This window comes from Poecile atricapillus, chromosome 5 (assembly GCF_030490865.1).
Source record: "Poecile atricapillus isolate bPoeAtr1 chromosome 5, bPoeAtr1.hap1, whole genome shotgun sequence".
NCBI lineage: Eukaryota > Metazoa > Chordata > Aves > Passeriformes > Paridae > Poecile > Poecile atricapillus.
The window spans coordinates 5,527,109-5,544,029 of record NC_081253.1 but is presented as its reverse complement, the minus strand read 5'-3'; the positions used below and the strand labels follow the sequence as shown (position 1 = coordinate 5,544,029).

At 42.0% G+C, this 16,921-nt stretch overlaps 1 protein-coding gene across 1 annotated transcript in view; it reads right to left on the bottom strand.

The window, feature by feature from the left end:
• The window catches only part of NXPH2 (neurexophilin 2), a 35,561-nt gene extending 32,909 nt beyond the window's left edge, over nucleotides 1-2,652 (bottom strand). The window contains exon 1 of the mRNA XM_058840181.1: nucleotides 2,169-2,652. Within this exon, the coding sequence (XP_058696164.1) occupies nucleotides 2,169-2,222 (54 nt within the window). The 5' untranslated portion in view covers nucleotides 2,223-2,652. The remainder of the gene's footprint in view (nucleotides 1-2,168) is intronic.
• Between the last annotated feature and the right edge of the window lie 14,269 nt (nucleotides 2,653-16,921).

The following is a 16,921-nucleotide window of genomic DNA, read 5'->3' as shown; positions in this document are numbered from 1 at the left end:
GCTGTTGTATTGCATCACTGAAATCCAGGATTTTTTCTTGGCTGAAATGCTGAGCCTTCACTATAGTATTAATATTATCCACATTGATTTTTGGTTTAAAAAGGAAAGAAAAAGTCAAGAATCAGTAATACCAATGCCTCCCTTTCTAAACCTGCTAATCAGATTTCAGGAAGCCACCAGTCCCTCCAAATTCTGGCCAGAGAACAAAGAATAGCACAGACTTGCATTCAATGTATTACCACCACCATCAAATATTTCTTAATTTATAATAAGCTGTAACTTTAACCAGATGTTCTGGTAAGAGCATGCCAAAATGCATTTACACAACTTTTTAGCAGTAGTTACACCTAAAACCCCTCAAAAATCTCACACATTGTCATTTTGCTTTATTTATTGTTTAAACTAAGTAATATAAGCTATAAAACTAATTGACTGCAAAACCTTGTTGGTTTGTCTCTAAAGAATGCAGAAGAAAAATGAGTCCTCCAGGGTGAGCTGAGTGCCACATCCACCTGAGAACAAGCCTGCAGTGGCTATTTATGATTTTTGTTTGATTCAAGGCAGCAACTTTGCTTCATTTAGTCAGTCTTCACTCACAGCAAGCAACTTCCCAACATCATCCATAAAACATTTCACAACAAACACCATTCCTGATGGTACAAGTTTCAATTGATCCCTTTGGTAGCTCTTAAAAAAAAAAAAAAAATAATAAAAGGAGGGTGGTAGTGAGAAAAAAAGAAAAGAAAAAAATAATAAAAGGAGGGTGGTTGTGAGAGAAGTTGTAGGTGTGAGGAAGTAGTTTTTATTTAGTTCCCTTCTGCTCAGCAACTTTGTAATCCATTTGCTGCTCTCCTTTCCCATCTCTCACCCCTGCGCGTTGTTTAGTTGGAAACTGGGCTGCAAGAATGTGAAGAATGTAAACAGCCTTTTATTGTCCAAAAGGATGGGGGTGTGAAAGAAATGTGTGCCTTATCGCAGGGCTGCAGCTCGCTACTTCATTGCTATGATAAAGTGCTGGAGCAAAAAACATTACACGACAAGCACAATCCAAAACCGGATTAGAATTTGACATAAGCTTCCTCAAAAACTAATCAATCACCTCACGCTGTAATACTAGACTTCAGTTCTTAAGGAGGGTGTTTAATCCCTTCAAGGTTTATTACACACTCCCTATTGACTACTTCGTGACAAACTTTCGCGTCCAAGGCAGCTGGGGAAGAGAGGCATAACTTTTGCAGCAGAGGTATTTATGAGAGTAACACCAAAACTCCCCCCAAAACAGCAAGCGCAGGTAAAATCTTTTCGAAATAAAACTGAAGATGATCAAACTCTTTTACAAATACATTTTTTTCATCCTTATGACCTCTTCCACCTCATAAACACGAGCATCAATCCCTTTGTTTCCTACCATCAGCACCCCACAAACGAGGCGCTGGGCTGTGGGAGAAGTTGAGCTCCTCGCCCATCTCCAGGTGCGCTCCTCGCTTTGCCTCCCTCCCTTCAGAACTCGGAATTTCGCAGTGTGCATCTCACCTTGCCGCCACGTCAGTCCCCGCATTCCCCCACCGCATGCAGAGGAATATTCAGCATAACACCCGCGTGTCCCACAGTTTCTGATAAAAATTAAGGAAACACCTGGGGCGCGCTGCAGCAAGACGAAACTAACGGGGAGCTTCCCGAGCGCAGGTGGCTCTACCTGCACAGCCAGCTATGTCTTGTACGCGAAAAAAAAAGGCGCTTGAGGCCAGCAGAAAACTTTCCGGGAGCGGGCAGTCTCGGCGATGCTCGGCACACACACACACGCATCCCTCCCATCCCTATTTTCCAGCTCCGCGGCGGCTCCCGGCGCATCCCGGCCCCCGGGGCCGCGCTGCGCTCGGGCATGCGAGCGTCCCGCATCCCCGAACGGGGCGAACAGAAGTAAACCCGCTAAATTAAAATAAAATAAGAAAAAATAATTTAAAAAAATAAAAAAAATAAAAAAAAAAAAAGAAGGAAAAAGAAAGAGAAAACCGAGATCATGTTAGAGGCTGCGGGAGGCAAGTATGGGGGGCTTCTCAGGGTCGGGCTCCAGAGGGGACCGCGCCCGCCGCCCTCACCGGAGGGAAGGCACCGGTGCACCCCAAGCCCCCCGTGAGAGTCCGGGGGCCGCGGGGATTGAGACTTACGAGCTGGAGGACGCCCTGGACCACGACGAGGGGCAGGGGCTGCAGGGGCACCATCCTGGCTGCCGGTCTAGGCGGCGACTCCCCCGGCGCGGGTCTCGCTCATCGCCGCTCCGGGAGGAGGACGGGGGGCAGGACCGAGCGCAGGGACACGCCGCCCGCTGTCCCCGCTCACGGGGCGCTGCCAGGCAGCGGCCAGACCCCGGCACTGCCGCGGCGCTCGGCTCGGCGCCGCTCGGCTCCGCGGGCGGCCATGGCGGGCGGGAGGCGGGCTGAGGCGGGCGGGAGGCGGCGGCGCTGCCCGGCTCCCCCCGCGGGGCACGGCGGGGCCCCCTCACAGCCCGCGGCCGGGCCCCGCCGCTCCGCCGCCCTCCGTGCCGGAGGGACCCGCCCGGGCCGCAGCTGAGGGGAGCGGTGCCGGGGGCGGCGCGTCCCCGCCGGGCGCTGAGCGGACCCCGCTGCCCCGGGCGGGGCGGCCCGGCCCTCACGGCAAGTTTAAAGAGGCGGCGGCCCCTCCTCCGCCCGCGGCCGCCCAGCCGAGCCTGGGTGCGCTTCTGGGAGCCGCCCTGGGCTGCCCGGCCCCGCCGCCGAAGGGAAGCAGAGACAGGTGAAGAGCCTCGACGGTCATAGCCCGGTCCCGGCTTTATAGGGCACTCCCTTCACAGCTCCTTCCTTTGGGCCCCCCCGGCACCCACAGACGGCTGGGCACCCACGGTGCTTGTGGGGAAACTCGAGGTGTTTCTGCTTCCCAACTGTGAACAGACACGGTGGGGCGGCCGGGGGACCCCGAGCCTGCCCCGGGGGACCCCGAGCCTGCCCCGGGGGCCACCGAACCTGCCCCGGGGGCCACCGAACCTGCCCCGGGGGCCACCGAACCTGCCCCGGGGACACTGAGCCTGCCCCGGGGAACACCGAACCTGCTCCGGGGACACTGAACCTGCCCTGGGGACACTGAACCTGCCCCGGGGACACTGAACCAGGCACGGGGTCATGTTCAAGTGGGCTCCTTGTGCAGGGCCGCGGGGTCTGGGTAATGGGGTCCGAGCTTTTGGGGAGCCCCGAAGGCTGCAGGACCCATCTCGGAAGAAGTCACTGGGGTCAGATCCATTTAATAACATAATTTAATGAATACTCGCTAGATCCATTGTTGAGGTAGCTGTGAAAAGGTTGAAGCAGTTGTCCCTGTGTTTTTGAGCGGCAGAAATGACAACCGTGTAAGGTGGCAACCTCGAAAGGGGAAATAAAGTTTTGGGTGCAGGAGGCTGTGTGGAATGGTGACTCCAGCCAGGTTTGGCACATATACCACACACCCAGCCTGGGCTGAAGCAGTGCCACCACAGCAGGTACACCTGTGTCACGCCTGGCAGCGCCTGTGTTTGCTCATCAGTAATCCCATGATGTGATATGTGAGCTCTCTGCCACCGGACTGAAGTAGTGGTTTCAGTTTCCAAACCCTGCCTGTCATTTGCAGATTACCTTCCTCTTAATTCTCAGCCTCATCTTCTTACTAGGTCTGTGTTCAGGTTACATTTTGACAACCCTTCTATGTTCAACTGTTGAAATCATTGTCAGTGGAAACAGCTTTCCAATCCCTCTTGTGGCACTTGAGAGCAGCCATGATTTTACCAGATAGTGATTGTGGTTGTTTGGTTACATCCCACCGGTTCCCCTCCTATCTTCTGCTGCAAGATGTCTTGTAAAAAGTATCATGTGGATGTGATTGAGCCATAAGTCACAATCACTCATTTCAGTTTAGACAAAATGTTTTATCTATAGCAAAAGAATCTACTTACAAAGGGAACAACGTAAAATGAATTAATTTGCAGTAGATTCAAAGATTCAGAGAAAACTGAACTAGTGATGGTCACTGAGTTAATATATTATAATGGAATTAATGTAGTTACTTTTTGTAGCACTATTCAAAAATTATTTTTCATAGAATCATAGACTCTCAGAATGATCTGTGTTGGAGGGGACCTTATAATTCATCTTGTTTCATCCCCTGCCTTGGGCAGGGACACTTCCCAGTATCCCAGGCTGCTCCAAGCCCCATCCAACCTGGTCTTGAGCACTTCCAGGGACGGGGCAGCCACATTTTCTCTGAGCAACCTGTGCCAGGGCCTCACCACCCTCACAGGGAAGAATTTCTGCCTAATCTCTAACTCTGTCTCTGTCAGTTTGAAATCATTCTCCCTTGTCCTGTCACTCCAGACCCTTGTCTGAAGTCCCTCTCCAGCTCTCTTGGAGCTCCTTTAGGCACTGGCAGGGGCTCTGAGGTCTCTGCAGAGCCTTCTCCAGACCACACACCCTCAGCTCTCCCAGCCTGGCTCCAGAGCAGAGCTGCTCCAGTTCTCAGAGCGTATTTGTGACCTTCTGTGGACTTGCTCCAACAGGTCCATGTCCTTTGTACCTTGTGACCACAGAGCTGATGTGGTACCGCAGGTGAGATGTCAGGAGAGTGGAAGCGGGGAGGATCCCCTCTCTCCACCTGCTGCCCGCGCTGCTTTTGAGACAGCCCAGGACACGGGAGAATTCCTGGGCTGCCAGAGCTCATTGCTGGGTCATGTTGAGCTTTACATCAACCTTCTCCTTGGGGATGCCTTCGATCCTTTCTCCGCCCAGCCTGCACTTATATATGCTTGGGATCGCCCCGACGTTATTTTAGTTCCACCATTTGATATCCTGTGTAACACAGAACGATCAGAATAAAATATGTTAAGATTTACCCGCATTAGAATTTAAATCCAAAAACTGGCGTGGATGGAAAACAGTCAAACGCTGCTATGCGTATGTTTAATGGTGAGAAATGGTACTTTCGGCGGTGCCGAAATTGCATTTTTTGCGCCCGGTGGCGGGGCCCCGTGGCGAATGGACACATCTCGGGCTCCCTCTGCTGCCCGCAGGCGGTACCGCGGCCCCGCTTCGTGCACAGGCTCCGAAGGCTCCTAAGCCATGAGTCAGAATTGGGAGGGCTAAACTCGCATGAAGTATTTAGATAGATCTCATCTGTATTTAAAAAAAGAAAAATAAAAAGAAAAAAGAAAAAAAATAAAATCTGCGCTCTATAAATTCAGGGAAAGCTGGATTTCTGTAATTGGCTTCTAATGGAACAATAGTGTTGAAACTAAAGTACTGCAGTTCTATCCTATTAAATACAAACAGAGTCGATTCAAATGACATTAACTTTGTCACACAACCTACCAGAAGCCGGCCTGAAATCATACTTTTTCCAGATTAAGTGGCAATAAATAATTGTAAAGCGCTTTGAAGATGAGAAGCATCATGCACAGCAAATGCTAAGTATTGTTGTTATTTGCATTACTTGCCAGAAAAGTCACAGTAGTGCTGGTTAAGAAGAGAATGGAAGGCTTGTGCTTTGCATTCCATCGCTTTGCCATGTTAGCATGATCTTCAAATGTCATTTAAATGGGGATGGGCAAATTTTCTGGTCTAATTTTAAGGCACAATAACTAGTAGTTGGTTCATCTCAGGAAATAATGGTTGTATATACTGCAGGAAGTAATCCAAATCTCTCTAGGAATGGGTTGATGAGCAATCTGTGGAAAAAATAAACTAAAAGCTCAGGATTCACTGAAACAAGACAGTGAAGAATACCTGATTAACACATGGTCTCTAATGCTTTTGCAAGAAGTCAGTAGTAATTTTTATTCCTTTATCAAGTAGTTTGTCTGCACAAGCAAGTTTGATGCCTGTAGTTAGCATCAAACCCGTCCATTTTCAACCTCAATTCAAGTCTCAAATCCCATTTCTCTGTGTTAATTTAAATTATTGACATCAACTTTTACTTCTCTTAGTCCTAAGACTTCTCACTCTGTTTCCAGCTACTGGGAACAGTGGACTGGAAAGAGCTGCCTGTGCCATTCAGTCCATCTCCCTTAACTGCAGACAGTGAAGTGTGGGATTTTTTTTGAAACTCTTCAAGATCCATCTTTAAATTAGCTGGTTAGGAGTAGGGGACTTTCATGCTCCAAAAATTCATACCTCTGGCATTTGAAAACCTCTTATTTTCAAATTTACTGTATTTGATAGCTGAATTTTTTTACAGTCAACTGCTTTATGTTAATGAACTCTTCTTCCTAATTATAATGTTTAGCCCAAAAAATTTATAAGGTACAGATTCCCTCTCAAATTTTATTAATCATGTGAGCCAGGCAGTCTCTCTCAGGCAATAGCACTCCATTTCCTGTATTAGTCTAGTACAACTTTACTTTTATCTGTTCCCATTGGAATAAATCTATTTTTTTTTTTTTTTTAATGTGGATGAACATTCAAAATTAGATGCTGGAGTCTTGTGGAACATCATTAATGCCTAATTTATCGAGAGTCTTTGATACACAATGTGATTGTATTTTCCTTGTCTAGAATGTCCCCATTATATTTTTCTCTGGATTGTTCCACTTGTTCCAATGTGTTATCCAGATCCTTCACACTACTGAGTGCCTGCTGGTTCTATGAGCAATATATTTCAACAGCAAGGTCCTACCTTGCTGGAATTGCTAATTAATTTATTGACTAGCTAATTAATTTATTGAATACCAGTGGTCCCAAAGATCAATCCTTGAAGAACCCTATTTCCTTCCAAACCTTGAACACAGTCTATTAAACCATATCTTACTCTTTGCAACTTCTTCCTAATCACCCTCTTCAGCCTATTTGTTTCCCTCCATGACATCCAATCATATTTTGAATGAAGTGCTGATAAATGACTCTATTTCTTTTGTCTATAGAATTAGTAACCTAATCAAAGGCAGGTAATGAAATATTTGTCATCCTAGAATAATCTACCTTTCTGAAAAAAAACACCTTAAAACAAACCAAAACCCAGATGAATTTATCCCATATTCCATTTCTCTGCTTTTCCAAACCGTTTTTCTTCTCCTTCGAGTTGCTTTCAACAGCTCTGCACATTTCTAAAGCTCATATTTGCTGATGCTGTGTTTCTCTTCATAGTCTTAGGAATTAGATTTGCATTTGCTGTTCTACATTTATACCATTCCTGATTTCATAGCTTTATTACTGATCTCTCTTTGACTTGCAGTTTCCCACATTGGTTATTTCAGAGTTTAGGAGTGAGAATTGTCCACTTCCACATCTCTGCTTGTCTGAGCACAGCAGCCTTTGGAATTCCGTTTTACCCGTGATCTTTCAACTTCCAATTTCTCCTGTCCTTTGATTAGTAATATTTGAATATCCTAAATTCAGGATATTCATTCACATTGAAAGCTGAAGTAGGAGATGAATTTGAGGGAGATTGATTTCATTCCAAAGGGGGAATGCCTTGGGTTTTTTCCTTTCCATGTACTTTTGGGTGAGGCTGAAGAGTCTTGGCTACTTTTTCACATGATCTTTTATGACTCTCAGTTTATTACACTTTCTGACCTCTAATATACCATTCATTTTGATTATCACTATTTTGCCTTATTTTGGTGGTCTGTGCTTATCTTTAAATGCTAAGCTGCTTTTTTATCTAGATAGTCCCAACACAGTCAGCACTGAGACATTAAGAACCCAACTTAAACTCCCCAAGTTTATAAACTATTTTAGAAATGTCAAAACAGGAAAATGGGAAAGATTTTGGGAGGTACATGAAAGAGAAGAAGTAATGATGAAAATCTGCTTTCAAGGAAAATGGGTTGTCTGTAACTGGTTAAAGAGAGCTATTAAATAAAATAATCTTTAAAAGTCATACTAGCTAGAGTTATTGCAGAACTAAATATTCAAAGAAAGCAATCACAGCATTTGAGGGCAGAGTGACTGCATTTACACCCTCGAGGGCTTTTCCCTACCTTCAAAATTTTTAATATGTTTTGCTCATCGGAAATTGATACATTATTTAATCAGTTAATTTCTTGCAAGGGAACATTTTCTCATTTATAATGAACCCTCTTGTGAGATTCATTTATGCTGTGGCTACCCTGTTTAATTTATCTCTAAGGTTCTGAGTTCTAAAATTGCTTCAGTTTTAAGTTTTGTTTTTGTTTTCAGGGTTTTTTTGAGAATCTAATTTTTAACTATTTATTTTCCCATAGAATATGTATAAACTATAAGAGTGTACCATGTGCTTCATATTTAACCCAACAGATAAACAATGCAAATATGCATTATGACAAAAATATTTGCTGTGTAATTCTATTAAAAAAGTCCAACTTTATAATATGGGAAAAAAGGTCCCAGAGCTGTGCTAAAATTTTGAGTGTGACTTGAGAGATTAAATTTGCTGTTATATTCATTTAGGGCTGAAAAAAATACTGATGCTTCCAAATCCACTTTCCTTTCATTTTATTACGTTTCTAAGTCATAATCTTTATATAAAAAGATAGATTTTTAAAATTGTCACCTTTCATATAGGGAATGATAAGAAAATATCTGTATAAAACATATACAATTACTAATATCAAGATGAACTCTGGCTAGTTCTAAAAGACAACTCCAATATAATATTTTTAATAGAGTTTCAGTATGATAGGGATAGAAATAGCTTAAAGGGATGATAACATGCCCAAGTGAACTTTTTCAGAGATAGAGAGAAACGTATCACATTATGCCTTAAAGAGGCCCCATGTGGTTTTTAAACCCATCATTTTCCTGGCCAAATTGTACAAAATAAGAATGTCTTTATTTACATAATTTCTAGCGTAAGTGACTTGAATCACAGATGAAGACGTTGTGCTCTGCATCTCTTTTCACATTGTTTATCAGCAGATGTCAGATTGTGTTACTCTTTTTTTATTGTTCTAAATCTACCCAGGCTACAGCACAACACATGTCCCAGTGGCCTTTGGTGCCTTGAGAGATAAAATTGTTCATAAAACATCCAGAACGCGCCTTCTGTTATCAGAACAATTAGAGCAGGTTGACAAAAGCAAGAGCTCTTAGGTTAAATACATAATTGGTTATTTTTGAAAATTGACACAAAGTCTTTATTTTCCTTATCATCTTCCACAAAGCCAAAGCAATTATTCACAAGATGTTTTTGTAACCCAGAGAAACTGGGAATTGTTTTGGGCTTCCTCATGTCAGGCCACTTGGAAGGAAATTGTGTTTCTCAGATGCTGCCTGTAATCTTGTCACCAGGAAGCAGAGATGGAGAGAAAGCACAATTCCTTCGCTTTCCCCTTCTGGCCCAGGTGGGGTCACAGCTGTTGGGGGAGGCAGGAATTACCTTTGGAAGGTTTGTTCAGGAGTGGGGAACCAACACAAACCTCTTTTTCTTTAGAATTCAGACCAGAACCACTGAAGAACTTGGAAGAAATGCTTTGACCTTTTGGAGAAACAGCTTCCCTCTAAGGATGAAGAGTGTGAGAAAGGCAAACTTTAGTTTCTGGCACAATTGTTTTGGAGAACTGGCAAAGTTGCTGCAAAGGTGCTCTGTTCAGCATTGGAATAAATCAGAGGGCCTCAGGAGTCTTCTGTGAAACAAGGTAGTTTATGTTGTTTTTTGGTTTTCATTTCCTGGGATATTTTTCAAAAAGTCTGTGATCTCTGGAGACCAGGTGCTTGAAATAAAAAAAAAGAATAATAATAAAAAAAAATATTAAAAAAAAGTGTTTGAATAAGCCTGGCTTGAGGAAATTGTTTTTGCTTTTTATTTGACCAGAAACTCGGGACATGGGCATGAGTTTGTAATTAAGTTTGCCATGTATTCCAGTCAATGCCATTGAACTTTGCCTTTTGCTCCGAAACCCATCTCAATAAGGGCAAGATGTCTGAAAATGGTTCAGTGAGACCATCTGGGTTATCTAAGGAGAGAAATAGTGATTTTTGAGGGACCTATTGAATTCTTGTATAAGGTCACACCACAGTTTGTTCTGTGTTGACCTCAGATTTTACCATCCAGCTCAGGGCATAGATACCTGTATGAAAATTGCAATACAGCAGGGAAAGTTACATAACCTTCGAGAGAACTGGAACAGGGCAAGTTTGCTCTGGAGAGTGTGGTAGAAATCAGCCTAGGTTGGCTTTGAGAGTATAGGAGTCCAAAATTGCATCTTGGGGTATCATCAATATCTCCAGGCCTTGTGCTGCTGGACTGAACAGGAGACATCCTCCCTCTGCTCATGGGGAGACAAAGCTGTAAACTTGGTGTGACTGGGGCATGAGGAACAGATTGTTCCTGTTGGTGGACTCTGAAGAGCTTTTCTTTCACTTACAGCAGAAAGAGGCATATATATGTCTTGTTGCATTCATTTTTATCCACTGAGTCTTTGACAAATCTATCATGCTCTCATTTCTCTTGCAGAGATCTGTCAATTTTTTATGGTTGTAAAACTAAGTTGAAAAGACCCATGAAAGCCTCTGCCAATTTTAAAAGTTTCAGAGTTATAGAAAGAAAGATTTGACAGATCAATTTTTCTTTTGAGAGTGGAATCAGGTGGGAAGAAGACAAGAAAATATCTAGATGAGAAAAGTTAGGTTTCTCAAATGAAAAGACATTCTTCAGAAGTGTTCCCAAAATTAAAACCTTAACAGACTTCTTTGATCCAATGATTAGTGGAGACAAGTGCTACTGTAACTTTTCAGCCAGCCAGTGTCATCAAAAAAATGATGGATTAAGGAAAACAAGATTTGTGGGATTAAGTAATTTATAAAAGATTGGGATTTTGTGCCATCATGTAATTCCCTCCTTATTCTCTCATCACATAAGGCACATTGTAGCCAGACTGCAAATATTTAAGTATAGCAAGTAGAAATTTTCAACAGTGTTTTCAAGATTCATTATAGGAGTCAAAACCTGTTGGTATAAACAGGTGGTGCTCTGTTCTTTCTCATCAGTAGTGATGCTCCAGTCATTTCAGGGCAATAGTGGACATAAATATAGACAGGTGAAATCTGACATACACAGACTTTTTCAAAGTTATGTCCAAAAGCTTTGAAGTTACCAGGGATCCTTGTTTAGTAATTGCAATTTCCTCAAGGTGACAGCATTTGTGACAATTTTCTAGATACACTTAGCATAGTTAATTTTCTATGACTACCAGTATTCAGGATAAAATCAAAGTGCTTAACAGAGTTGGTTTTGCAAGACAGCTCTTACTGTAAGGAGTAGATGGGTGCTGGGACCTTAAAAAGAGAAAAAAAATAGTTATAGTGAGGAGGTTTATGTCTGCTCTGTTTGTCTGACCTGATGTCCAGAGATTTATGGATTTCTTTTCAGGGGTCAAGAGGAATTCCTCCGATAACATACAATTTATAAGTTGACACAGATTTACAGTATTGGAATATTGTGTCATTTTAAGAGCCTTCCATCTGAGAAAAGATGGAAAACACTTATTTAGCTGTTCAACTGAACAAAGCAGCGGGGTCATGCAGATAGATGTGATTGCCTGGTAGGATATGGAAATTTCTTCATCTCACCAGAGGGACAGAGTGCCACACATAAGGTTGTTATATCCATGATGACTTTTTTATTTCCTGTGCTTTTCCTGCAGTGTCACATCTGGCACATGTTGCCTAGGCTGTTTGCACACACCAAACTTTTCTTGCTGCTGCATTCCCAGAGTGTGCAGGTTCTTATCTGTGAGGGCTGGCAGTGCTTTATCCTGCTATTGCTCAGCAGGGCAGAGAGAGTTAGCTAGTGCCTCTTCCCTTCCATTTGTGACTGCCTAATGAGACTCAAAATATGATCAGTCACTCTGTAGATCGTGTTCAGTATTAAAAGCAAATCACTGACTGTAGGCAGGAGGTCATTCAGCATTGCCACTAACAGCTTTTGATATTTCTGCATTAAAACCCAAGCCAAGCATTATAGGCACTGAACCATCTGCAGGCCTAAGTAGGCTTATTGTTGCTTAACTTCTTAGTGCAAATGAAGAGGTCTGTTACGTACTTCTGTCTGCTTTTGTGTGAATCCTCTGCTGCTCTCACTGCTGTGTCAGAGTTGAATGAGATGCAAAGAGGTTATTTTATTTTATTAAGTGTGTGCTGCTGCTCTCTGCTCCCTCACAGCAATGTGATCTGACAATAAAAGCGATGGCTCTTCATAAGAGAATGCCAATAGCTTTCTGGAATAGTCTGTTGTCACTGTAACCCTCCTCCCAGTGGTTCAGCTGTCTGATCCAAGATCCAGCAACATTTGTGCAGCCCCAGCTCAGACTTCTGAGAAACCTGCTGACCTGATGGCAAGAGCTGGAAAAGCCTACACAGAATAGAGCTGTGCAATGAAACAAGGTGAAACTGTAGAGATAAGGTTGGTGAGAAGGGCATAATTGGCAGCTTAAGTATTCAAAAGGGAAAAAAACCATGGAAAAATACATAGTTCTAAGAAGAAAACAAGCTAAGATGGCAGCTCTGCAGCACCAAGGTTCAACCTGTCCCAAGGACAAATAGAGAAGAGTCTCCTCACATGATCTTCCTGGGTGGCAAATGTTGTTTGGAGCAGTCATCTGGAGTCATCTCTGAAGCAGTGAACTTCTCAAGGATTGGATTGGTAGCTCGTTATTCCTAGCAATTGTTTTTGTGTATTGGACAGTAATGAATTGGTTTGTACTTTTACATGGTGTGTCCCATTCTTCTCAAATCTCTTGGTGCCTGTTAGAAGTTGCCTAAAGTGATCCAGAGTGTGTTATGTACCCAATAATTTGACTGCAGAGCAAAATGAATCAAATAATTCCTTTGGTTTATCTAAGCTGATTATCTCATTCCTCATCTTTTTTTTTTTTTTTTTTTTTTTTCTCCTTTTTATTTTCTACTTCTCCTTCAAGATGAGGCCAGGTTATTAAAAATAATCTATAGACCTTTTGTGCTTTTGAAGCCCAGTGCATCACTGCTGGCTTCTGCACTACCTCTTTGTAATCCAGGGCTGATTTTTGGCTTCATTTCCAAAGCATTGGTGAATGCAGGGAAAGTACAAGAAGGATAGATGCTGTATTTGAAACTTTTCTGGAAGTGTCAGAACTGAGAAGTTGTTTTATAAACAGATAAATGAAATAGTTTTGTAGGTATAGGAGCTTGCATAAGGACATGGGCTGCCTATGCAGGCAGTGTCAGAAAATACATTATGAAGGACTGGATGAAACCTGAGACATTTTATTTGACAGTAAAATTATGAAGGCTTAAACAGAAGAGTGAAGTATTTTGTTCTTGATGTGGAGCAGTTCTAACCTTCTAGCTGTGCTAATGTTTGCTATATAGTGTATGAAGTATAAATTGCATTTCCACCTCCAGTACTGCCGCACAAACCAGGTTTCCAACAATTTTCCAAAGTTAAATCTTGCCTGAGGTTTCTGTGTCTGTATCAGAGACTTCATCAGGACAGCACTCACTAGTGAGTCTGGCTGGATTGCTGAACTGAAGGTACTTCATTGCCAAAGTCTTCCACTGGTGGCATCTGGCACGGCTATGGAAGCTCACTGAAGGTGATACATGATGTATGTTATAAACCTAAACAAATTATAAGGGCTCTGGAGCTAAAGGATGCTTATAAATGAGCAGCCATATCATTTCTCTTGGCTGGAATACCAGCTTGTCTGACTAGAATTTAAGGGAAATTTTTTATGATACCAAACTTCTTTTGCTGAAGGTCTGAAGGAAAACTGGGAGGTACAGGCACAGCAGGCTGCCAGAAGGTTTTTCAAGACAAGACTAAATCCTTTCCAGACACAGACTCAATCAAGTGTTACATGTTGTAGCCTGAAAAAGCTAGTTGCAAACACTAGAAGTTGCACATCCATATGAGCATTTCCAAAATTAAATATATTCTTCCTATTCACATACTTCTCTAGAAATTAATTCTCTTTCTCATTTGTAGGTACTGTATTTGCTTCTTAATAGTCAGGTCAGAGGGTGAGAATGTGACTCATAAATTTTGATCTGTTGTTTTCTAGCTGAATTTAAGTGCCTATTAACCTAAATATCTGAAACTGTCTAGATCAGATATCATTACCTGCAGCTCAATGGCTGTTCTTTTAACTGGACACAGCACAATTATCTTATTGCCTCTGCTAAATTGTACCTTAATTTCTTTCATGTTTCTAGAACTATTTCCCATGTATGAATTGCCATTCAAATTTATGCCAAATTCTGCTTATTTTGATGGCATCATAGTTTATCCATACAGAAATTATTATCAATTTTATTATATAGATATATCTGTATATATCTATATAAATATCCATAATATTTAGATTATATATATAAATATACAGATTTGTCTTCCATATACATATAGATAATCTATGAAGATTCTTCTGTTGTGGTACTTCTTCCACTCTGCTTTAACTCAACTATTAATCTTCTACTGTGTTAATTTTCTGTAACTTTGAGTGTAAACTTTGAATTTCTCTACAGAAAAACTCCAAACATTTCTGAAGGCAGATAAATTAGACTGGTTGTAGGGAAGGAGGTTTTACAATCTATTTGTGCTGAGATATGTTCCAGCAGAGGTTAAACTGGGCTATAATGTGAGCAGGCAGAAAGCTGGCTTGTACCTTTAGGGACAGCTGGTGAATTCTGGCATGCCTGCTCATGCACTATTAGCACTATTTAAATATATAATGACATTAGATCCTGTTGCCCCTCTTTTAACCTTATCTTTCTTAAATGCTGCTTCAGAGACGATCCTTCCCTCACCCCAGTGTTATGATACACCAAATTTATTAAGATCTGAAAAAAATACAGTAGAAAACACCTGGAGGGAGAAATCAGGGAGGACATAGAGATTAATGGTAAGGTAATAAGGAAAAAAGAGGTCATAAAAAAGAAATCAAAGGATGGGAAGAATATTTATCAAAGACATAAAGAACTGTGTTGGCAGTTGCCATGTTGCATATAAGGTGTGCACAGAAACTGCAGAGCAATAAGTGCAGGTAGGAAATATTGTGGCAGCACTAGAACCTGGAAAAGTAGAAAATGTTCTGTGTTTCCCTGTATTTACAGTTTTAGGTTGATGCAGACATTTTACTGCCATTCTTTGCTATAATTGATGCCATTTTAATTGCCATTACCTTGGGATCTTTAAATCCCACCGTCATTTTACTCTATTAATACTGCCTAGCAATACAAAGGGTTTTTGCAACCTTCTTTGTAGTTCATCTATTGCAACTCAAAGCACACCAAATTTCAAAGGCATATTGAAATTGGGACTTTCTGAGATAGTCTGTGGCAATAATTGCCTAGCAATGCTCTCCATGGATGAGCAGCTGGTTTCAACTTCTGTTCCTTGACAGATGGACTTCTGGAGATTAAATAATCTGAGGAGCTGCCAGGGGAAGCTTGGGGGAGCACACGCTCCTCCTGACAGACACTGGGAGTCCTGGGGCAGCAGGACTGGGGAGGGAGAGGCCCTGATCTGGGTGCTCAGAGCTCAGAGGCTTGAAGGAGCCGGTGGCTGAAGCAGATGAGCCTCCCCAGGAGCACAGGATCCACAGGAGTGCTTCCATCAGTGCACTCCAGCTCTCCTGCCTCTGCCCTGGGAGCCATACCCTCACAGGCTCAAAACAAATGGACTTGCTGCTTTAAAAAACATCTGTGAGCTCTCATGTGTTGGAGGGCCCTTCTGAGGCCTTGTTTTATTGTGATCAATTGTGTGATATGTTGTAATTTAAAAGCACTATGTTGTTTGACAAAACAGTTTTCTTTCCCCACAGTGCTGAAGCAGCTCCTACTTGCAATGACGAAAAAGTGGAATTTTAGCTGCTTCTGAGGGACAGAATAAGGCTAATGAAATCATGTCAGGTAAGAAAAACACACCAGCAACCTAAAATAGCTTCTTGTTTCTCTAGCATTTATTTTGAAATGACCAAGTAATTCTGGCTGTAGAACCAACATGGCACGGGGGGATACATGAGCTGTTTATGGATTCTTACCACTTTTATAAAGTTTTCAGAAAAATACACTTTAAAGCTTCTATATTGCCAGAAAGTGAAAGGGATATATCCAAGTAGGAGAGAGGATGTTTCTATCCACTGTGAAAACTCTGTGTTGAGTATACCCTAAATTTCCTAACCTGAAAGAACCACATCACATAAATTGAAATAAACCTTGCATACAGAAATACACTTTTGTTATGTTGCCCACAGCATTTAATATAATTAATTACTCAGAGATGCAAAGTGTAGATTGCAAGAGCAAATAGCTGTGTACATTTTCTCAAGATCATTTTGGTTTTGGGAATGTAAAGAATTAGGAATTTAGAGGGAATTAAATATGTACATGGTTCTAACTTGGGATTTGTTTCCATTTAAATTATGGTATGAAAAGCCAGTCAAGAGAGGAGTGAAATTCTGGAATTCATTATTTGAAATTTTGTTAGTTCTATGCTCCTGGATACACTGCTACATCCTTTTATACAGGTAGGGAAGAGAGAAAATATTATATATGTGTGCTTATGGTTTGATAGCAGGAAAGTACCCTGTGTAGTCAAAAGCTGTGAAGAGGCAAGGATAAAAAAATCGGTTTTGTTGCTAGAACTGATGTCTTGAACTTCAGATACAGGGCTGGAATTCCAAATTTACAAGCCTTTCTGAGCATCTGTACCAAGAGACTTTGTCCAGATTATCTCTGCTTTACAGAAATATTTTAATTTCTCCTGCACTTTTGTTTGGGAAAAAAAATAAAATCCTCAACCAAACACCAAACCAAGAATCAAGGAAAACTGCATAGTTTGACTCGGACCCTGAAGGATTTTGTAAGAGACATGACTGCAGTATTTTGCTGGAAAAGATATGTAGGGATAGGAGTCTACAAAGAGCCAGCTGTTGCTGTCTGGGAGTTTGTTTCCCCGGTAAGAATTTTGGCAG